This window comes from Zootoca vivipara, chromosome 16, assembly GCF_963506605.1.
Source record: "Zootoca vivipara chromosome 16, rZooViv1.1, whole genome shotgun sequence".
NCBI classification, from domain to species: domain Eukaryota; kingdom Metazoa; phylum Chordata; class Lepidosauria; order Squamata; family Lacertidae; genus Zootoca; species Zootoca vivipara.
This window is the reverse complement of record NC_083291.1, coordinates 25,383,123-25,406,882: the sequence shown is the minus strand read 5'-3', so window position 1 is coordinate 25,406,882 and position 23,760 is coordinate 25,383,123. Positions and strand designations below refer to the sequence as shown.

The 23,760-nt window shown below is 40.7% G+C and overlaps 2 protein-coding genes across 5 annotated transcripts in view; one reads left to right on the top strand and one right to left on the bottom strand.

Moving 5' to 3' along the window:
- The window catches only part of IDUA (alpha-L-iduronidase), a 48,935-nt gene extending 47,018 nt beyond the window's left edge, over window positions 1-1,917 (bottom strand). For 2 of the 4 annotated variants that reach the window (XM_035140755.2, XM_035140759.2), the window contains exon 1: window positions 424-1,043. In XM_035140755.2, the coding sequence (XP_034996646.2) occupies window positions 424-614 (191 nt within the window). In that variant the 5' untranslated portion in view covers window positions 615-1,043. The other 2 variants (XM_035140760.2, XM_035140762.2) reach the window with 2 other exon arrangements.
- Window positions 1,918-2,367: 450 nt separating this feature from the next.
- On the top strand, window positions 2,368-23,458 carry LOC118097836 (protein regulator of cytokinesis 1). Its single transcript, XM_035141095.2, has 11 exons — window positions 2,368-2,540; window positions 3,877-4,009; window positions 5,247-5,369; window positions 10,423-10,656; window positions 11,799-11,969; window positions 13,523-13,675; window positions 15,509-15,656; window positions 15,920-16,056; window positions 16,655-16,750; window positions 17,614-17,754; window positions 19,479-23,458. Exons 1-11 carry the CDS (start codon window positions 2,518-2,520, stop codon window positions 19,605-19,607), a joined length of 1,488 nt encoding a protein of 495 aa, XP_034996986.1. The 5' UTR covers window positions 2,368-2,517; the 3' UTR covers window positions 19,608-23,458.
- Window positions 23,459-23,760: the final 302 nt, after the last annotated feature.

Here is a 23,760-nt window from a genome sequence, read left to right as displayed (position 1 = left end):
TTGAAAACATGCAGAGATGTACAGTGCTAATCTCCAATGCTCTCTGACTTCTAAGAAGCTGATCCCCTGAAATGCTGTATCACTCGGAGAAATGATGAGCATGAAAATGAGTGATGCAGTTAATGGTTAAGACTGTTGAGCTAGGGCAGCGGGAAGGAATCAGGGTTCAAACCCCACTTGGTCAGGAACCTCCCTGGGACAGTCACTATCTCTCAACCTAAGAACCTCACAGGGTTGTTGGGAGGATAAAACAAAGCGGAAGGAACCGTGTTGCGCTGCCTTGAGCTGCTAAGGGAGGAAAATGAGGTACAGTTGCAGCAAAAAAAATTGCAAAAGCAAAACAAAACCACGGGCTGCATACTGCTTGTGCTCTGCATAACGGGGACTTCTTTTGATCGTTAGTAAATATAGTTCCTGTCTTACCAATATCCTGTGCTTTTCCAAAAGTGCTTCAATTCCCTTTCGGTCTGTGAGACGTCCACATTTATCAGGAAAGCCCCAGAGGCTATTTGAACTGTTAGACCCAGTAGCGCGGCGAGGCTCCATGCCCTGCAGGATCTCATCCGACCACAAATTAGCACCCCAAGGAGGCAAGGACTTTTCCGCCCTTCCATCGTGTGTTTCCAAAGCACTCAGCGGCGTACTCTATGCCTCACGCAGGGGATGGGGAGGCGCTGCATCTCCTCTCTCATGGCTATTTCTTTTATGCTGCCTACATTCAAAGTTCCCGACTTTGGATCTGTGATCTTGGGTCTCAGCGACGGGGGTAGACGATCCCTAGAGAAGCAGCCTGCTGCAATTTTCTTCCGAAGTTGCAACGAAGTCCCCCCCATCCACCCCTTTTTTTCTACGACACATGGCCGCTCCTGTTTGTTTTACTTCCTAGTTTTCTCTTCCGCGAAAGAGAGGCGCAGGAACTTGCATTCTCCCAAAGCAAAGGCGAATCGATCATGGGGCTTACTCGCGGTTAAAGCTGCAGGCTATGGCTCACAACAGGGGTGTGGGGAAATCACAAAGTGAGAACACAAAATGCATAATAAAACGCGTACCTGGCAAACAGCCGCATTGCCTTTAGGGTGGAATTGGTTTGCCCAGAAAATTATAGTGTGCCGGTCGGTTTGGAGGAGGAAGTCCCCAGGCTGCAATTCGAAAGGAGTTCCATTCAAACTAATAGAATCGTAGGTTTTGGAAGGGACCCCCGAGGAACATCTATTCTAGTCCAGCTCCCGCAATGCGGGAATCTCAACACGCGCGGTGCCACCTCCAACCTGAAACCATACCGGACCCTGCTTAGCTTTGCAGGTGTACAAATTGTAGAGTTAGAAGGAACCCCGAGGCCGGGCCATCTAGTCCAACCCCCTGCAATGCAGGAAGATGCAGCTTTCCCCTGCGGAGATCAAACCTGCAACCTTGGTGTTACCAGCACCACAAATTAACCAACTGAGCTTGTGTACATTAAAATATTTATTTCATGACACCGCTTGATTGTAAAACAACAACCCAACCAACAACCTCAAAGCGGTTCTCAAGGGGTGGGGAAGCAGAAAACCTAACTTTTTTAAAAGGCAAAGTACTGCAACAGATTAAAATTACCTCGGCTTTCTAAGCATCTGGGTAGGAAGGACGCTCCATTTTACTTATGGGTAAAAACCCTGCCTCATGAGAAGAGAAGAATCCTTGGAAAAGACCTTGATGTTGGGAAAGATGGAGGGCACTAGGAGAAGGGGACGACAGAGGACGAGATGGTTGGACAGTGTTCTCGAAGCTACGAACATGAGTTTGACCAAACTGCGGGAGGCAGTGGAAGACAGGAGTGCCTGGCGTGCTATGCTCCATGGGGTCATGAAGAGTCGGACACGACTAAACGACTAAACAACAAAAACCCTGCGATCTTAAACACGGCATAAGAACATGAGGAACATAAGTCAGACGCCTTTTGGTTCATCTAGCTCAGTGTTGTCCGCGCTGGCTCCCTAGGGCGTCACATAGGGATCCACTCTCAGCCCTGCCGGGGGGGGGGGATCCCGGGATCGAACCTTCTACACGCACGTCAGCCGCTTTCAGTTCTGCTCTGTACAGCCTTTCCCTGACCAAACCCCCATTGAACTCAGCGGTATTTACATAAGTGACGTCACCTTCTGCCAATCAGGCTTCTGCGCCCCTTTACGTCGCCGCCTTCCACCTCGGCACTGACATCCCCTTTCCCTCTGTTGCTGATTAGCTTTTAGGGCGACCAATCAGCGCTTTGCCAAGCTTCAGTGAGCTCCAATAGAGGCGCACGGAGGGGCATTTATTGGGAGGGATAGAAACGCCCTTCGCCGCGGCCAATGGGAACCGGAGGTGGCTTGTTGATTGCTCAGTCCGCCATCCAATTAAGAGGCGCGGTGGCGAGAGCCTGTTGCTAGGCGGTTCCTTCGCCGTTTGTTTTGAATTTTGGCGGCGGCCGAAGACGGGTTTCTTATTCGGAATTATTCGTTGTTTTAATTACGCCTCCCTATAGCCATACGGCCACCGGTGATGGCGAAGCCGGCGAGGGAAAGGTGAGAGAGGGAAAACTCTGAGGGAAGGAGAAGGGCCTCAAGGGGACCCGAAGCTGAACGCTGGGAGATTCAGGGCGGGAAGAAAGAAAGCTGAAAAGATTTTCAAATTCTTGTTTTTAAAAAAACCTGAAGCCTTTCTGTTAGGCATTATGTCCATTGAAATACCAAAAACCCTTAGAACCCATTTTATGTATGCTAGGAGTTTAATAGCTAAAGACTGGAAAGGCGATTTAATCCCCACAAAAACTGACTGGCAAGCGAAGATGATAGAATATTTAGAACTTGCGAAAATGACTGGGAGAAGAAGAGGAAAATCAAATCAGAAAGTTAGTAAAGATTGGACAATATTCAAAGAATATCTTAAAAAGTACTGTGATAATGTAATGCTCCGGAGTCTTGACAGATTTAAATTGAATCTTGAAGTGTGTGGAAACTTTAATAACAAAAATTTCTTTTGATAAGTAACGGGAAAAAGTAATAATAAAGAAGTGCATATAGAATAATATGGTGTAAAAAGCACAATGAAGTGAGCCGGAAGTTAAAGTGTGTCTAATGTCAAAGGATATGTTGTTAGTTAGTGTCTATGGTTTGTGTATGTTGTTTATTGTTTTTGTCTATGTTTGATGTAAATTGATTTGTAATAAAGGACTTTTTAAAATAATAATAATTTAAAAAAGAAAGCTTTGCCTCACACAGTGAGTCTGTGGAACTCCTCACCACAGGAGGGCGGTGGTAGCCACTGACTTTGGCATCTTCAGATCAGGATTAGACAAATTCAGGGAAGGTAATGATGAAGTGTTAGGGAAGGGTGGGGACAGGTTGTGCGCCTTCAGGGGTCGTTTGTCGGCCTTTGGTCCCCACCCTGCACTCAGCTCTCACCTGTGGCTCCTAGAAGCTGTCAGCATGTGACAGGGGCCATTCCCCAGGAACGGCTTTGCCCGGCTAAACCAGATGATGGCAGCCGGTGAGTCTCCAACCCTCACTGAGACAAGATCTGGCGGATTGACTTGACAAGACCAAGAGTGAGGGCAATGGGCAAGAAGGCAGTTTCTGCACCTGTTGTCGAGGGGCAGGTGGGGCTCGTCAACCTGAGAAGGTAGCCCTTCTAGGAGAAGGAAAAACTCTGATCCTAAACCTTTCGGGAGCAGCATTTGAAACTAACCAGGTGCATTCCAGGCAGAACAGAAACTTACAAAGGGAATGTTTGTGAAGCACAACTCATGTAATATGGTTGAACAGATGCCAATGTAGGAAACGGGGGGGGGGGGGGTTGTGATTGACTGAAAGCAAGGCTTGGAGTTTCTCATGTGCCATTTTCTATTTTATTATTGTACAGTGAGGTTTTGGCCTCCTCCCTAGTGAATAGTGTGACCCAGGCTTTTGGAAAGCTTATAGACTTATGGAACGAAATGGGTATCAGCAGAGAACTGCAGCTGGAGCGCATGCAGACAGCTAAGGCGCACATTGAGGTATGGCACAGTGTGTGTGTGTGTGTGTGTGTGTGATTTGTACTCCAAATGCTCTTAAACAGTTGACTTATTTCATTTGTCTATTTATATATTAATGGGTTTTAGGACGCTCTTTGTGTTTTATTCCAAACTAGCTGGCCCTGCCACATGTTGCTGGGGCTCAGTCTGTTAAATGGAGCCTCAGAGTCCCGCTTCAAACTCACATAGGCTCATCCCTGTGTCTCCCCCCACCCTGTTCCGACCCATGACCTACCCCACCCCCTACCCCACCCAGGCAAGCCCCCACCTCTGCAAAGCCGAGCCAAGATACTGTAGTGAGGGAAGCTTTCCCAGGTGCAGTACCAGTGTAGCCGTCACTAGAGGACGCTGTGTTGCAATCTCTCTTGTATTCCCAGCATGCACTTTCGTATGATTTGTGAGTTCTGAAACACGGGGTTTTCCATGACCCAGGTGTGACATCTGTCTACGCAACCTGTATAGGAACCTCCGCACAGTGGAATGAAACATTGTGTCCAAATTTGAACAGAATCAGTCAAGCGGCTTCTGAGAAAGGTGCTGTGTCACCTACATGCACCTTTTACATTTTTATATATATAGATAATATTTTGTTGCTTTAAAGCAGCGGTGTGAGTTTTTGGGAGGAAATTCCAATTTCTAAGTCCAGTGCTCAGACTGTCGCTGGGAGATAAATCTGTTTTGTTCTGTGCTAATTACCATGTGAGTCTTTACATTGACACCCTCCTTCCTGACAGTATGACCCAGCTCCCACCAAGGAATGAAGGGAGCTGTATTTCAGCAACATCTGGAGGGACACAGGTTCTTGTGCTAGCAGATCCTGAATCTTTCAATTTAGTTGCAGGCCTTCATATCTTTGCTGACAAAAACTAATTTTATAGAAACTTCTACCCCCAGTTTTCCTGATGGCTGGGAGGGGGGTTATTTGCTACTGACAAGTAGCCGTGTGTAAACGTGGTTTAAAGCCAGCCAGCTAATAATGCAAAAAACAGTAAGTCCCAGGAAGCCTACCAGACCACACTCCAGTTACTGAGTTTGGGAGATAGTAGTTTATATGGCAGAAACACTTCTTCTGTTACAAACTTGATTGGTATGTATTTTAAAATGCAGAACATTAATGTGGCGCAAATTCTTAAATTAGCTATGGGTGCAATGTTTTAATTTAACAGTTAATCTGATAAGGAACTGTACTCACACTTCTGTTGTATGGGTTTTTGGATAGGCTCTGTTGAATGAAATGATTGAGGAAGAAAGTAATTTGAAAGAAAAAATTGAAAATGACATTGAAAGACAGAAATCTCAGTTGAATATCGTGAGATATGAACTCAAGCTGGACCCCTACCAGGCAAGTTGCTTCACTGCTGCTTATTCCGGATAACAAAGCACAAAGATGTCACTTAGGCTGCAATCCTACACTTGGTGTACCAGGGAACAACCCTCATTAAGTTTGATGGTGCTTAAATCTGAGTAGACTTGTATACAATTCCACTGTTAACAACAATAGGCTGATGATATCTGCCACCATGATGAGTTTTTGTTCTCAGCACTGTTTTCTGTCATTACCATTGCATTTGAAAATGTGGAGCTCTTGCTTTGCATGTGTAAGGTTTCTATTGAACACTTGGAATCTCTAGAGCCCTCTGGTGGTGCTATATATAAAAGAAAAATTGGAACCCAAAACAATATGGAAAGATAAAGAAGGGAGGATAATAATGGTAGAAATAACGGAAATAACGGTGGAGGGGGAAAAATGGTTAATAGTAGGTATTTATGCACCAAATGGGAGTAAAGTAATTTTTTTTGGAAAATTGGAAGAAAAATTATGGGAACATATAGTATTAATGGGGGATTTCAATGGAATAACGAACCCAGAACTGGATAAATCAGTAAACAAATCCAAAAGGAGAGAAAACAAATTTTTTTTTTGATATGGTGGAAAATTTACAATTAGTTGACACATGGAGATACAAATACCCAATAACCAAAGAGTTCACATATTATTCAGCAATGCATAATTCGGCGAGCAGAATTGATGGGATCTGGATAAGTAAAAATTTAGTTATAAGATTAGGAAAAGTGGAAATTCAAGCAAAGCCAATATCAGATCACAACCCAGTAGCGATAACATTGGAAGAACAAGAAAAAGACACAAGTAAAAGGTGGAGGTTAAATGTATTTTTATTAAGGAATGCGAAAGTTGTTCAGGGAGCCCGAGAACTGATGAAAGAATATTTTGAAATAAACAGTAATGGGGAGGTCGATTCGAGCACAGTGTGGGAGGCTGGGAAAGCGGTAGTGAGGGGGTATTTTATCAAACAAAATAAATTAGATAGACTAAAAAGAGAAGAAAAGAAACTAAAACTAACGGAAGAAATTAAGAGAAAGGAGAAGATATTATATAGAACTGGAAAGAAGGAGATAAACCAAGAGATACAGATTTTGCAATCAGAATATGAAAAAACGTTAGAAGAAGAAGTAAATAGACATTTGGAATTATGGAAATACAGAAACTTTGAATGGGCTAACAAGCCAGGAGAACTTCTGGCTTGGCAGCTAAAGAAAAGAAGGAGTGAAAATTTAATAAACAGAATAAGAATGGAGAATAAGATAATAGAAAATCACAAGAAATAAGGAAAATGTTTGAAAAATTCTATACCAATCTTTACCGAAAAGAAAAAATAAACGAGCAGGATGCCGCAGAATATATAAAAAAATATTAATTTCCAAAAATTCCCCAGGAAAAGATTAATTTGATAAATGAGCCATTCACAGATAAAGAAATTAGGGATGTGATGCAAAAAATGAAAAAAGGCCCAGGCCCAGATGGCATTCCACTAGAATATTACAAAGAGCTGGAAGAGATTATAATAACGCCCCTAAGACAATAAATGAACTTCCAAGCAAAGAAAATATTCCAGAGAGTTGGAGGGAAGCAACAATAACATTGCTTCCAAAACCAAATTTGAATGCAGAATCACCAAATAATTATAGGCCTATATCATTACTAAATTGCGATTACAAAATTTATGCGGGGGTATTGGCAAACAGATTAAATTTAATTTTAGGTGAAATAATACACAAAAATCAGGCAGGATTCATTAAAGGAAGACAAATAAAAGATAATATAAAAATATAATTAATATTCTAGAATATTTGGAAAGCGACAGAAGCAAAAAAGGTGCAATTTTATCAGTGGATGCAGAGAAGGCGTTCGATAACGTATCATGGTGTTTTCTTGAAAAGGTATTATTTGAATTAGAATTAGGAGAAAAATTAACTAAAGCAATTGGAAGTATATATCGAAAACAAAATGCAAAAATTGTAATAAATGGGAAATTAACAGAAATACACAAAGGAACCAGACAGGGATGTCCATTGTTTCCCCTACTATTTATAATAGTATTGGAGACATTAATGAAAAGTATAAGGGAGGACAAGGAAATTGGAATTAAAGTTGGAAAAAACAGATATAAAGCACGAGCCTTTGCAGATGATATAATAATAACAACAGAGAACCCTTTAGAATGCATTCCAGTGGCGATTATGAGAATAAATGAATTTGGAAGATTGGCGGGATTCAAAATAAATTGTAAGAAAAGTGGAATATTAGTAAAAAATTTAGAGGGGGAAGAAAAAACAAAATTGCAGGAATCAACAGGTATTGAGATAATGAAAAAATAAAATATTTAGGGATTCAGATGACAGCAAAAAATATAGATTTGTATCAAGAAAATTACAAGAAAGTCTGGAAAGAAATTAAACAAAAATTAGGAATATGGACAAAATTAAAACTCTCAATACTGGGAAGAATTTCAGTAATTAAAATGAATATACTACCAAAGCTAATGTTTCTGTTTCAAAATTTACCAATTTTAGGGGGCCGGGTGAATTGTTTCAATGAGTGGTGAAAAGAAATTACAAAATTTGTATGGGATGGGAAAAAAACCTAGAATAAAATATAAAATATTAACAGATGCAAAAGATAGAGGAGGATTCGGTTTACCAAATTTGGAAATATACCATGATGCGGCAGGATTGGCTTGGGCTAAAGATTGGATAGAACTTAAAAATAATTTGGTGTTAGATTTGGAAGGAGCGGGACTTGGATTTGGTTGGCACAAGTATTTAATGAAAGAAAAAATGGGAAATCATAATTGCTTTATGGATAACATAATAAGAAAATCAATATACAAAGTTTGGAAAAAATACCAAAAAAATTTAGAACCTAAAACGCCATGGTGGGTGTTGCCATTCGAAATAGAAGCTGTAAGAAAAATTAATATGAAAACAGAGTGGCCGACATATAAAGAGATCTTGGGAGGAGAAAGATGGAAAGTGGAGATTAAAAGAATACGAGGAAATAAAAAACCACTGTGTTGTATGGTTGCAATATTATCAGATAAGGCAAAGATTCCAATTGGATAATAAATTAGGATTTGAAAATGAAATGTCAAAATTTGGAAAAATTATAATAGAAGGAAAAGGAAAATATATAAAAAAATTATACCAACTAATTTTGGAATGGGAAACAAAAGACGAATTGACGAAAGAAACAATGATTAGATGGGCACAGGATTTCGGAAAGGTGATAACAATAGACAAATGGGAGAATCTATGGAAGCGGGATTTGAAATATGTGACCAACTATGATTTGAAGGAAAATTTCTTAAAGATGCAATACAGATGGTATTTGACGCCTATCAAATTGGCTAAAATGTATAAAGGAACAAACAACATTTGTTGGCGGTGCCAAGAAGAACCAGGGACCCAGTTACACATTTGGTGGAAATGCAAAAAAATAAAAAAAAATTGGGATGAAAAATATAAAGAATTTTTAAAAATTCTAAAATACCCCTTTAAAAAAGACCCGGAGATGTTTTTATTAGGGTTAATAAGTGATGAAATAAAAGCCAATGATAAAACAATAATGCATGCAACAGTGGCCAGCAGAACACTAATCGCAAAGAATTGGAAGAGTAAAACAATACCGAAAAAAGAAGAATGGGTGGAAAAATTGATAAATTACCAAAATTTAACAATTAGGGCGGGGAGGACAAAAGGAGTAAAAGAAGAAAAATTGGGGGAAAAAATGGAATTTATTTAAGCAATACCAGAAAAAATTAATAGAAAAAACCAATCTTCTAGCGGATACATAAAAGGCACAAGAAAGGAACAAAAGAAAAAGAAAGGAGAAAAAGTATGTATAAAGAACATAATTAAAAACAAAAGAGCAAAGGGGGGACGGGAAGTCAATTTTTTTAAAGGGAGAAGAGGGGGGAGGGGGTAAAAGAAGGGGGAAAGGGTTTTTTTCTTTTGCTTTAGGTTATTTTTTAGGATGTTATATATATATGCAGCCAGACAGAATAAAAACCTAGAGGTACAATTCGAGTTTATGTTGAAAAATATGATCTATAGAGGATATATATATACACACACACATTCATATAGGATTTATTTATGATTTATGATTTATTGTATTTAGGTTTAAATTTTTGTTTACTTAAGATTAAGTTTGTATTAAGTATTATTTTTTACTTTGTAATTCGTTAAATGTTATTTGAGTTTTGTTAGTATTGTTTGTCTAATTTTTTATTTCCTTTTTGTTTGTTGTCTATATTTTGTTTGTTGTTTATATTTTGTGTATGTATTTTAACTTCAATAAAGTTTATATTTTATAAAAAAGAAGAAGAAGAAATAAAAGAATCTCTAGAGCCCTCTGATGGGTATAATTGTAATTAATGTGATTCTTCAGAGCTGCTTTTTACTGTTGTAATGAATTAAGGCTTTCAATATTTGGTCTGGCAGTTGACTGGAAGGTTACTGTTCAAATATAAATTCTGTTTCGGTACAGACGTGTCAAAATGGGATCTTTGCTCAGTACTGCCACTCACTGTAGTGTCAATACAGGCATCCTTCCACTAATGCATGGTGCCGGGAAATAATTAAATGATTCGATTCAAACCTGGAAATGGCAGGAGAGAGCTGGAGAGTCCTCGTGGCTCACAAGGAGACCGTCTCTGGAGACCGAAAAGGCTGTCAGTGAGAGCAGAGGAAGCCCCAAAGAGACTGGAGGTGCAGCAGGGCTTCGTTTACGCTGCTCAGCCTCCCCACATCCCCACAGCTGATGTGCGGGGTAGCGCAGCAGCAGCAACTTCCTGCACAGCCTCCAGCCTCCTGCCAGCTCCAAAGCTTCATTTATAGTTGTAGATGTTTTTGGATACAGTATATTTTGTATGGATTGAAGAGAGAGCGGCAAAGATGGCATTTTAAAGGGCTTAGAGGAGGGTCTCAACTTTACATGATTTCCGTTAAGCATGCAGGGGCCAGAATGTAACCCCTGTGTAAGAGAGGGGGACGCCTGTACATTTCTGCACCTAACCCTTTGTAACTCTTTACAGGTTGGTGATGGCTTATCCATCATCCAGTTAGAAAAAGAGTTTCGTCTGGCTTTAGAAGGCGCCCTTAAAGAAAAACAAGAGAGGCTGACGAAGTTGAAACAGCTGCAGCTAGAGGAGCAGACACTATGTTCAGAGCTTTACGCTATTCCATACTACATACCGACTGGCAGTGTTCCAAGTTGTTTGCAGCTGGAAGAATTAGACGAACATGTTCAGCACCTCTTGAAAGTGAAGGTGTAGTACTGACCCCTCCCGCTTTGCATTATTTAAGGAGAAAAATTGTTTTTATTTATTGAATTGATATACCCAATATATAGTAAAAATCAGAGGTTCTGATGAGGCTTCCTGGGCTTCCGCCCAGGTATAGGCTTGGCAGACTCAATAGAGGACAGGACTTCTGTTTAATTTCCAAGCAAAGGGTCTGCTGGTTTCTCTTTAAGGTTTCCAGACTCAAAAGAGAGCAGGGCAATTAAAGGCACAGAAGTCCTGTCCTCTATTGAGTCTGGCAACCCTACCCAGGTATGAGCCCCAAATGGGAGGCATTGTATGACTTCTGAATGTTTCTCCGATTTGAATTAAAATTTAAGAAGAATTCTCAGCAACGTACACTCTCCCCCCCCCCCAGTCAGCCCCTAAATGGTTACTTTTGCAGCCAGGAGACCCGATGTTGGGTCCTCTAGCTGTGTAAAGAGTTAGAAGTGAAGATAGGGTTGCCACATTTCACAAAGTGAAAATCCAGACAGAAGAGTTGTAGAGTTTTGTTTTTTGCTTTGTTTTTGCAAAATCACAAAGAAATTGAAGCTATTTCTGAGGAAGATCTGCAAAATGACACTGCCGCCATGCGTGTGGATTTTCCCAGACATTTACGCCCCGACATTGCTTGCAGCTGCAGTATTACAGATATGTCCAGGAAATTCCATACGGCAATCCTAAAACTTGAATTCACTCTGAAATAAATATTTTTCATTGGGAGAGGGGGAGTAATTCAACTTACTTCTAACCCAGCCTGGTATAAATTATAGGCATCTTGCTCATGCTTACTTAACATGCTGCTTTCTTCTTATCTCCTAGCAAATTGCTTTTGAATGCTTGTTCTAGAAAAAATGCATTTAATTCACATCAGATTCATTCTGGTTATCCAGAACTAGCAAATAGCCTTAATCAATAAATGAATCTGTTCATTTTTTGTTGAGCAGGTTTGAAACTAGGTTGATATTCCTATGTTGCACTTAAAGTTGGACAGTGTCAGGAATATTGTCGATCTGTTTTGTTGGGTTAAACGTGATTTTTAGACGTTCTTTATATCTGAAACCTCCTGACAGCAGTAAATTTGAAAGCTGTTCGATCTGACTATTTCAATCATTTTATTTGTTTAGGAGCAAAGATTGAAAGAGTTTTTTAAACTAAGGGAAAAAGTCAGGCAGTATAATAAAGAAATTGGACACACACCAGATGGGACACTGGAAAATGATATGTTGGGCGATGAAGAAGAATGCATTTGCCTTACAAAGAAGAACCTTGAGGATCTCGAATTGCTTGTTCATCAGGTTGGTCTTTTGAATGTAAAAAAAGATGTATTCACATGAATGAGGCTCGGGTTGTTTAGCCCACATGAATACCAGAACCAATATGGTCCTTAAATAGTGTTGGGCAAATGCAACAGGTGTGCTATTTATAACCATGGCTTGCAAAGTGCAATAAAGTCCTCCAATATGGTAGTATAAGTGCTTTCTTATCATTAGGCCAATGCATGGGTCTTCTGTAGCTTCTAATGCTACAAGGTGATATGTGTGAGCCCATGCAGTGTAATAGTGAATGAAGGTTCCATCTCTATTCTAACTGCCTGCTCTCTGCCTTCAGCCACTTGAAATAAGACGGTGGAGCACAGGTTCCCTGTTGGAACTGTTGGGATGCAACTCGGTTTGAACTGGAGGCTGATTTGTCTCCATGGGAAAGAGTAGATAGAGGGATGAACCTCCAAGTTGCCTAGACTAGGCATCCCCAAACTTTGGCCCTCCAGATGTTTTGGACTACAATTCCCGTCTTCCCCGACCACTGGTCCTGTTAGCTAGGGATCATGGGAGTTGTAGGCCAAAACATCTGGAGGGCCGCAGTTTGGGGATGCCTGGCCTAGACTGTCCTTTAACCTGTACTGACCTTCCGTTCCTGATCTCATTTCCTTCTTTTTCTACATCATCACTTTGGGGAAGGAAACATCCTTGCATCTTCCCTATACAGTTGTACAGTGGTTCCTTGGGTTCCGAACTTAATTCGTTCCGGAGGTCTGTTCTTAACACAAAACCATTCTTAACCTGAGGCACACTTTCGCTAATAGGGCCGCTGCGCTGCCGGTGTGTGATTTCTGTTCTCTTCCTGGGGCAAAGTTCTCAACCCAAGGTACTACTTCCAGGTTGGCAGAGTTTTTAACCCGAAGCGTTTTTAACCCAAGGCACCACTGTACCTTGCAAGACGAATGGAATCCATTCTGGAAGTCCATTCAACTTCCAAAATGTTTGAAAACCAAAGTGCGGCTTCTAATTGGCTGTAGGAAGCTCCTGCAGCCAATCGGAAGCCCCATTGGACATTCAGCTTCCAAAAGAACATTCGAAAACTGGAACAGTCACTTCCGGGTTTCGATCGTTTAGGGGGCAAAACTTTCGAGAACTAGGCTGTTTGACTTCCAAGGTGCGACTATATGTGTATTTCCTTCAATAAACTTAGCTTCCATCTTTTTTCAAACTCAAGAGTCTTGGTGTAATATCCAGGCTAAAGTGTGTTCTACTCCAACAGTAATTCAGTGTTCAGTTAAGCTTCCAAGCTGCATATTAAATTCAAAACACCAACATTCTCTCCCCACCCCCTGCCCAACCTGCGCCACCTTATGGAACTGTTAATCACAATACTTCATTGCTTATTTTTGGTACCATGATCAAGAAGGAGTGTTGGCATGTACTTTTCCGAAGAAGAACAAGAATAAGATGCTGCAGTGGTACATATGACTTGACTTGCTCTTGAGACTATATGGTACAGTTCACTTAGCTTGTTGCTGCCTTTTCCACATAGCTGTTTTGTATGAACTGATGTAGATGTGCCTTTGTAGTTGCAGGTCAAGAAAGACTCTCTAATTGCCAGCAGGGATGTTCTGGAGAAAGAGGTACAAGTTTTGTGGGACAGACTTCAACAGCCACAAGAGAAGCAGGAGCAACTCACAATGCTGGCAAGCAGATGTCCTATTTCTGAAGCAATAAAAATGGTAATAGAATCAGAATTCTGATGGCACTGTTCATTAATAATAGATTGACTACAGTGGTCTCTATGCAATTTACAATACAGAAAGGTAAGAGTCGCTAAAACTATAGAAGCAGACTTCAGTATAAATGTGTGCTGGATTTTTTTAAAGTCTTCTGTAGGCTCTGGAAGATCATCAGGGAGGGGGCCTGCCTGACCTCAACTGGAAGGGAATTCCACAAAGTTGGGTCCACAATACTGAATTCACAGCTCCTGGTGGATACAAGCCATGAATCTGAGCCATAGGGTTACCACTAACATTGACTCTGCCCAAGTCCTTGATGATCAGGCAAGGGTATATGGGATTAGACAGTACCTGTGGTATCCTAGACCCACATTGTTAAGGGCCTTGTAAATTAATACAAGAACCTTGAACTTGGTCGTGTAGTGTTCAGGCACTCCGTGCAAACCTTGGAGCACTAAAGTTACATCCTGGTGATAGTCACTCCCTATCAACAGGCTAGACCAGGGGTTGTCAACATGGTCCCTACCACCCACTAGTGGGCGTTTCAGGATTTTAGGTGGGCGGTAGGGGGTTCTATGGCACAAGCTGAATCCTCCTTCCATCGAGCACTGGTGGGCGGTAAGGAAATTTTACCATCAAGAAAGATGCATTAGTGGGCAGTAGGTATAAAAAGGTTGACTACCCCTGGTCTAGACATAATGTTTTGCAGCAGCTGGAGCCTCCAGGGCCATGAGTAGCCCCACATAGGGCACATTGCAGTAATCAAGTCTTGACCTCATCTCTGCATGAATCACCATGGCCAGACTTCCCCTGTAAAAGAACAGCTGTAGTTCACATACCAGCTATAGCTGGTAAAAGGCACTCCTATTGAAATTAACTTAAGTCATGCTCATTAATTTCAGTGAGTCTAGTCCAGGCATCCCAAACTGCGGCCCTCCAGATGTTTTGGCCTACAACTCCCATGATCCCTAGCTAACAGGACCAGTGGTCGGGGAAGATGGGAATTGTAGTTCAAAAACATCTGGAGGGCCGAGTTTGGGGGTGCCTGGTCTAGTCTGAGTAAAACTTAGTCGATTACTACCCAGTGTTTTTTTCCCAGATGTTGATCTTTACTGACTTTACCACCTAATTTGTTTCACTGGATCTGCTTTGATGCTAGACCCTCACCAGTTTTGTCTCTCACCTGCAGTGAGTGGTATTTTAATTTTGAAGCTTCTGAAATAGCAGCTGCATGTATTTAAAATATTTCTTCTTCAGATACAGTACATTAATATGAGATGTATGTAGTTGCTTAAAACTATAGAATCAAGCTTCAGTTAAAATACCTGCTGGATTAAAAGAAAAGTTCCCCAGAGAAGGGTGTTTCCAGAAGACATAGGCAGGAAAAGGCACACTTTCAGGCATCTGAACCCAAAGCTATTTAGGGCTTTAAAGCTAAGTAGTAATACCTTAAATCAGATAATGCAGGAGCCATCTCATTTTACTGTCTGGGGCTAACATCTTGCTCTAATATATTTTGAGCATGTGCCGTTCTTCTAAGCTCAGCTAACATGGAAGCATTAAATTTAAGTGTGGGGAAATGGCCATTTTTTTTATAAAAAAAAAGTTCTAAAGAGTTAATTGTATTCTACGTGAATGCCTCTTGGTGTCAAACTGACAGTCAGATCAGATTACTCCAATTTCAGGAATATCCTCAGTCTACGTACGTCACTGCTACAGCCTTTGCTGTAACAAATTTGTAGTCATGGAGAAGTCTGAGTAATTGTCTGGAAATAGTGAAAGCAAGATCTCCATTGCCAAATGCAATAACCATGAGACACTTGTTTTCATTAGTGGGAAGAGGAGTTGGAGAACCTGGAAGTGCTGAAGAAGGAAAGTTTAAAACAAATTACTTTCAGAGTCAGGCAAGAACTTCATGATTTCTGGGGAAAATGCTTTTATTCTGAGGAACAAAGAGCTGCGTTTCAGCCCCTTTTAAATGGTAATTCCTTGCATCTTTTATCTTTCAAATACAAGCCTATATTTTGTATGCTGTGGTGTCTACTTATGACTAAAGATGGGTAAAACTATTTTTTGTCATAAATTTTAAAAAACGGAATGTCTGGTTGATGAGGCAAAATTCTGTTAAATCCTCTGGGGCTGGGTCACAGTGAAAGTGCTTAGTTGCTATTTGATCCTCATCTTCTAGTTGCAGAGTCATGTCATGTGCCTAAAGAAACCTTAAGTCTTGCTTTCTTGCTTTAGATAATTTCTCTGAAGAGTTGTTGAGTCAACACGATGAAGAACTTTTGAGAATAAAAGAGGTTTATGAGAAAAACAAACACCTATACGATAATGTTCACAAATGGAATGCCATCCGGGAGCGTTTGGGTGAACTGGAGGTCAGAAGTACTGAATGCTTATGTTATCTCACTGCAGAGAGGGAAACATGAAGCTGTTTTTAGATATGGGTAAAATCTAGGTGAGCACCAGACACAAGATTCGACTCGTATCTGAAGCTTTGGGTAGGAGCCCAATCTGTTTTGGAGCTGCTCTTTGGTCTTTCCAGTTCGTCTCATTATTTGGGACCAAGACACAGTGGTACCTTGGTTTACAAACTTAATCCATTCCAGAAGTCTATTCTTAAACCAAAGCGTTCTTAAACCAAGGCGTGCTTTCCCATAGCAGCGGGGGACTCAATTTACAAATGGAACACACTCAACAAGAAGCGAAACATGTTCTTATTCCAAGACAAAGTTCACAAACCAAAACATGTCTGCTTCAGGTTTTTGCTCTAGTAGGCTTAATTAGGTCAGAATCGAGGGTACAGTATACGCTTCCAGAGTTAATGCTAAATACATTACTTCTGGTGAATGAGCCACCATAGCCGCTAGAGGGCTGTGAAAAATTTGTGTCCTGGGCTTTTAGACTCGTCCACCCATGTCCTATAGGTAAACAATCAGTTACTTAATGTATAACCTGTTTTCATTCTGTATTCAGAAAAAATCAACAGATCCAAGCAGACTTCTAAACAGAGGGGGTACCTTACTCAAAGAGGAAAGGGAAAGATCCAAGCTTCAAAAACAATTGTTAAAGGTAAGTCCCAGGGCCATTTTTTGTGTAGTTTCCATCCATTTAGGGTGAAATTTGGTGCCTGATCCACATGAACACACCTAAGTAAAACAATAGACTTAACCCCTTGCTGACTAACACTCCTTGGCAACGCAGTTCTGACATGTAGATAATGCTTTCATCTCATAAACTTTGGAAGTATTTTCTGTGCATATAAAGTTGCCTCTGGAAAGCACATTGACAGCACCTCAAATTTGAGGTCCAAATGATTTCACGTTCTTGGCATGCTTGGTGGTTTCTTGGCTGGTCTAGCTAACGTCTAATTTTGTAAAGGAAAGTGAGTTGTTCAGCTGGAAACTGAGTTGGAAGAGTGTCTTGAATAGTGGCAGTGTGAAGTTTAAAGTCTTCCTGAAATTGACTAAATTGGTTGCCAGTTCAAGGTTGAAATTTTAAGTCCCAACCACCTTCCTGGTATAGACTGAGCATATCCTTAAGATCTTCAGAGGAGATGCTGCTGGCCATTCCATGACCTGTGAATTGTCACAAGTTGACGTCTGTGATAGCGCACTCTCTGGAGTGCACTCCCTTGGGTAATTTGTGAGACGGAAACAGTAATGACCTCCGAATGCCTTGTGAAAACAGGCTTGATCAAGGTTTATTCAAGCTTTACTCAAGCTTTTCCTGACTCCTTTAAGTTTTATTTTATTTTTGTTTTGTATACTGCTTAGTTTTTATTATGAGATAAAGTACTTTATTTTTATTTCCCTTTTAATCTAGTTTTTAGGAAATGTTATATTAATATTTTTAGATGAACTGCATTGAGATTTTAATTATGTAGTATACTTTTTTATTTTTTTATTTTTAAAAAACATATTTGCCAAAACTAGTTGGGGGAAGAACTGAAGAAAGATACTGAAGACTGGGAGAAGGAAAACAATTCACACTTCCTTGTTAATAATCAGAGGTTTCTGGACTCCATGGCCCTTCAATTGCAGCATCACAAAATTAAGAAAGATCAACCCAAAATTGTAAGTTTTGCATGTGATTCACTTAATTCAGCACATTATTTATTTGATAAAAATGTGATTGCCATGTTTGGGATGTGTTGTCAGTTCTTTACTAAAAAATTGACTCTGTCTGCCATGTTCTCTTTGGTGTGCTCTCACTTTCGTCTGGTTGCTGTTGCGAAGTTAGTCACTTAAGCTAGGATCTAGCCAGCGTTTGAAGCTAGCCAGATTCAGAGCTAATTCCGGCTAGCGTAAAATGTGGTTCATCACCAATGTTTACAACTGAGGGGGAAGGAACACATGATCCAGCAGCCTAGTCCCGCATCCAAATGACAGATGTTCTATATACAGTACGTCACAGACCATGTCATAATCGTGTGTCTTGTCTGTATAATGATCTGGCAAACAGGTTGGGTATAGATTTGCAAGCTTTCATTTTCCTTGCAGCACAGAACCATTACATTTCCCCCACAAAATGATCCACAGAGTGCTTGAATGTTAGCCTATGATGGCGTTCTTTCTCAGCCCTGCAGGAGTGTTTCTTTTTCTCTGTGCCTGGTGCGAAGAGGGAAGTTTGACCACAGGGACATGGTGACGCTGCTGCTGCCATGTGTAGAAAGCAGACAGGGCCTCTGGGGCACTGTTGACCCTTGCCACCCAAGGACAGAGCTTGTACTAAACAGTAAGGTTGTCAGGGGAGAGCATAGCTGTTCAGAATATGTGGAATGCAAAAGTTGACTATGTCACTGAAGCATCACTGGGTGTGCATTGGCTCCTTAGAAACCTATGAAATGCAGCCAGAGGTCCTATTTTACAAGTTAAGTGCTGGAGCACTAAATATAAGTGCCACACCCTTTCTACAAATTCTCAAGGGTGGACCGAACACAATCTAGGTTATGGATCACTTGTTTATCAACTGTGGGCTGCAAATGTATGTGGACCAGCATCCTTCATGCTTGCAGCATTGCTTTTTACTGCCCCTGGGGACTTTGAGATGATGATGATGATAATAATAATAATAATTTATTACTTATACCCCGCCCATCTGGCTGGGTTTCCACAGCCACTCTGGGCGGCATCCAACAAGAGATTAAAAATACATTAAAACATCAGTCATTCAAAACATCCCAAAACTTCCCTAAATGGGGCTGCTTTCAGATGTCTTCTAAACTTATATAGTTGCTTATTTCCTTGACATCTGGTGGGAGGGCATTCCACAGGGCGGGTGCCACTACCGAGAAGGCCCTCTGTCTCGCTCCCTGTAGCTTCACTTCTCTCAGTGAGGGAACCGCCAGAGGGCCCTCGGAGCTGGACCTAAGTGTCCAGGCTGAACAATGGGGGTGGAGATGCTCCTTCAGGTATACTGAGCCAAGGCCATTTAGGGCTTTAAAGTTCAGCACCAACACTTTGAATTGTGCTCAGAAATGTACTGGGAGCCAATGTAGATCTTTCAAGACCGGTGTTATGTGGCCTCGGCAGCCGCTCCCAGTCACCAGTCTAGCTGCTGCATTCTGGATTAGTTGCAGTTTCCAGGTCACTTTCAAAGGTAGTTCCACCTTTGGGGCTACCTTTGAAATACTGAACATCTCTTGGAAGTGTCAGGGTGGAGCTTTTGCTCGGTAGGGCTCCTTCTGTTAGCTGCTGCTCCAATGTAGAAAGAGGCAAAAGAGGCAACAGAGAGCCTACTGAAGAATTGCATTATTGTTTAACAGAGTTATAGCAACATTACTTTCTTTCTTTTGCAGTCAGTGAAGAGGGATGAATGTGGAACTCCCAAATCAGCTAATAAAAGACCTGCAGGAGGTGTGAACATGCCACCTCCTAGCAAGATGCGGAAAGTAAATAATCTTTCGGTCCAACAGGCAATTATCTGATAGAAATCGTGTGCATGCTTCGAAGCCAAAGTACAAGTAGCCCTCTTCAACTAGCTTGCATCAGCCAGAAGCAAAGTACTGTAATGACAAGTTGCCTTCTTTTATTTGACAGAACCCCTGTATGTGTGTATGGGAAATTCATCCAGAATACATAAATGTATCAAGGAGATAGTGATCTGCCATGGTTACCCTTCCTGCCTCTGTTCCTTCCCCTTACCTTGCTCTTGTTAAGTTTTTTGATGGTGTGAGAACAGTCTTTAATGTCTTGAAGGTTGGGATGAGGTAAAGCCAGGGGTGTAGGAAGGGGTGGTGGTGGGGGCGGATTGCCCCAGTTGCCTTCACCCAAGGGGGTGACATTCGGCATGCCGCCCGCCCACAACTCCCAAGCCTACTCCGAGCCATTCCCCCCTTCCCCCTTCATTTTGACAGCTTGGGTGATTGACTCAATGGATATGGTAAACAATCACCCATCTCCTACTACCCTTCAGAGAAATACCCCACCCCACCCTCCCACTATATATAAGGGTCTGGTGACTTCTGTTTCAGTGTATCTGAAGAAGTATGCATGCACACGAATGCTTATACCCAGAACAAACTTAGTTGGTCTATAAGGTGCTACTGCACAATTTTTTATTTTTTAAATTGTTATTATTACTATTACTACTGATGATGATGATGATGATGATGATGATAATTAAATTTCCACACCACCTTTAATCCGAGGATCACAAAACAATTTACAAAATTAAAACACAAACTACATACCATAGTAACAAAAACAAACACACACACACACACAGTTTAAAAGGCCATAGATTAAACAATTAGCCAAAGCCTTGGGAGAAGAGGATATGTAATGAAAGTGCCAGACAAGTATCTCTGCAGAGAATTCAGCAAGCAGGAAGTAACCTGCAGACCTCTCATGAAGAAGGCACAAAATTGCAGGGTCCAGGTTGGCTCATATGTAATCTTAAGTTATGTGACAAACAAGAGTCTGATTTGAATTACAATAATAATTTACTCATACCATTTAGATAGTTGTAGGAAACTTGTTGTCCATGGATTTCTTACCTGTCCTTCACCATAAAGTCCCAAGGCAGGTGACCTTTTTTTTTAACAGTTATAACTTTATACTTGTAAAATCAAATAAAAACTATCTCAAATACATACTCAAATTTAGAGATTTCTATGAATATCCAGACTTCTCACCATCCCCTCCATGGGTCCTATTATCATTTTCAACTGCATATTATTTCATCATCCATATTTTAGGTCTATCCATATTATCCAACGTTACAAGTTTTGTTAAAATTCTGCTAATGTTTCCATTAATTGGATATCTATATTACATGGGTTGCAGCTCCCTCGAGGGAGGGTGATGTCCAATTTCATTTCATGAACACCAGATGGCAGTGCATCATAAAGAAAGCAGCCTTTCCCACAAACACATCCTTCAAAAAAAATCTGTAAGACAGCCATGTATTTGACCGTGAAGCACTATAAACTAGAGATGTTTCCCTCCGGGAGACACCCTTTGGGAAAAGTGCTACAGCACATGCGTCATCCTCCTAGCCTCACCCACTTTTCCTTTTCCCCGCCTCCCCAGACATTGTGTGCTTGTGTGGATTCCACTGTTGGATGTCTACTTCACACGAAACGGAGAACAAAACACTGAACACTTAGCAATGAATAGACTTTCTGCTTTGATGAAAATATTGTTATAGAAATTCTAAGGTCTTATATATATAAAGTAAACGTTCATAAATGTACAAGGCAAACACATAAGTGTCAGAACAATCCTGAAGCCATTTTGACTCTTCCAGTAACCTCAGATATTATCTGCAGTGAGGAAGGAAATGGGGAAGACTCTGCATTGTCTCTGCTCACAAATCCTGTCTTCAGGGTGTATTTGTGTATGAATACATAGCTGCCAAGTTTTCCCTTTTCTCGTGAGGAAGCCTATTCAGCATAAGAGAAAATCCCTTAAAATAACATTGAACAGTGGGATAAAATAAGGGATAACTTAAGGGATAAAATAAGGGATAACTTGGCAGCTATGATGAATAGGGTGAGCCTTTGACCTGGATTCAGGAACTAAGTATTTAACATCTCAAAAGGAATGGCCAGGCTGCCCAGGTAAAGCAATCAGTGACCATTATCGGGTATCCTGCCAAACAGGATTTCTGTTGTAGACTGCCTCCTTCAGTGATGTATATGATGCCTTTGGGGGTGGTCTCGAGCTACAGGGTGGGCAATTTCAAAAGTCTATATAAGGGCTTGCACACCATTGTTCGGGGTTCCCCTCCTGCCTCCAGCGTGTGGTTGTGAGCACCCTGTTGCAACAGTTTAATAAAGATCATGCTTACTAGCGGCTTTGCTTTTCAATATTCTCTGGTTGGCCTCTCTTATTTTCTCCTTCCAATAGGTGTTGAAATGTAATATATAAAGTAAAAATAATATTGGGAATGACTGAGTACTAAACACAAATCACCCAGTTACCAGTGGCCCCTTAAAGTATGCTTCACGCAGAGTATGTATGCGCAGTTAGAAGTTGACCTGGCTAAGCAAAACGTCACCAAGAGTGTAGGGTATAATCTGCCTTGTGTGAAACCCCTTACTAGCTGTATGCTTGTCAAAGCATACAGATGAAAGACAAACTGTTGGGTTTCTTCAACGGAAAAACAAACCGACTCTAAAGGCTTTAAACTAAAGATAAATACTTTCTCCCACATCCAAAACCTCCCACAAAACTCTCATTAAACTACCCAAGAACTATCAGCAAACAAAGTAATTATACTAAGGTTTAACTAAAGGGATCTCTTAAACTAAGAACAAACAGAGAGTGATCCATAACGAGATGTATCAAACTGCAAGATCTAGCAAAGAGATGAGGAAGGCTTTCTGGCAGAGCCTTATATACAAAAAAAACAGAGCCCACGCCTGTGAGCAATTAAGAGAAACGCTTGCACCTGTTTCTCTTAAACAGACAGTGTTTACATTAGACCGGCACTAAAGTAATGACTATTCAAAACAAAATCCAACATGATTGTTTCCACAAACATTAGGGAGAGGGATCGTAGTTCTTGAAGGATGCATGGTAGAAAACACAACAAGTAGTTAGAAAGTAGTATCTGAAGAAGTGTGCATGCACACGAAAGTTCATACCTATGACAAACTTAGTTGGTCTCTAAGGTGCTTACTGGAAGGATTTTTTTTATTTTTATTTAGAATGCATGAGTTCACTTCAAGTTTAATAGTCCACAGACTTTCAAAGTCCAACAAAACAAGCATTTGGTTCCACTCAATGGGTTTGTACGCGCTAAAAAATACAGAACGGCTCACTAACAATGCAGGTTTTCATTGTTAAAATGTTTAAATAGCATTTGAATAGCCAGTACCCTGTAGTAATTCTGTAAAAAGTTTCTTAATGGGATTGTGAAGGTTGTGTAATAGAAGCTTTGCAAGACTCTGTTACATAAGGTTTTGTATCCATGACACTGGAAGTCAGAAACCACTAAAGAATTTCCTGTGAAGGGGACAATGACCAAAGGACAAACTGATCATTTAATCTCTATGATAAAGTTACAAGATTTGTATAGTATGTCTTCTAATTCTTCACTAGCATATGCAATTTGCATAAGCTGCTTTCTTATGGCACATTGAAGCAAATGAATGTAAATGCTTTCTGATACTTTGAGTAAAATTATGTTCTCAAGTAATTAGCACAGCTTCCTGAATTCTGTAAGATGATCCTATTTATGCAGTTGTCTTTATTTTTTCCCCTTTCACCAGAACAAGGAAGTGTTCAGAGAAATGCGGTCAATAAAATGACTGTTGGTAATTGTGAATGGGCTATTAATATAATAAACATGGAGAGAGTATCTGTTATTCTCTCAATTTTCTTTTTTCCATAATCTTGCAGCAAGAAATTCAGTATAAAAATATGATTAGGAGAATTACACCGGTATAAGTCACTAGGTGCTACCTCAGGATCAAAAAGTGTTGGAAAATACTTTTTAAAACTGGGATTGAGAAATGGATTTGAGTGTCCCAAATGTTAACTATGTAACGGGGAAATATACATTGGTGCCAAATACAGATCAAAAGACCGTTTCTCGGTAACAGAAATACCTACAGCTTGCTCAGTGAAAGG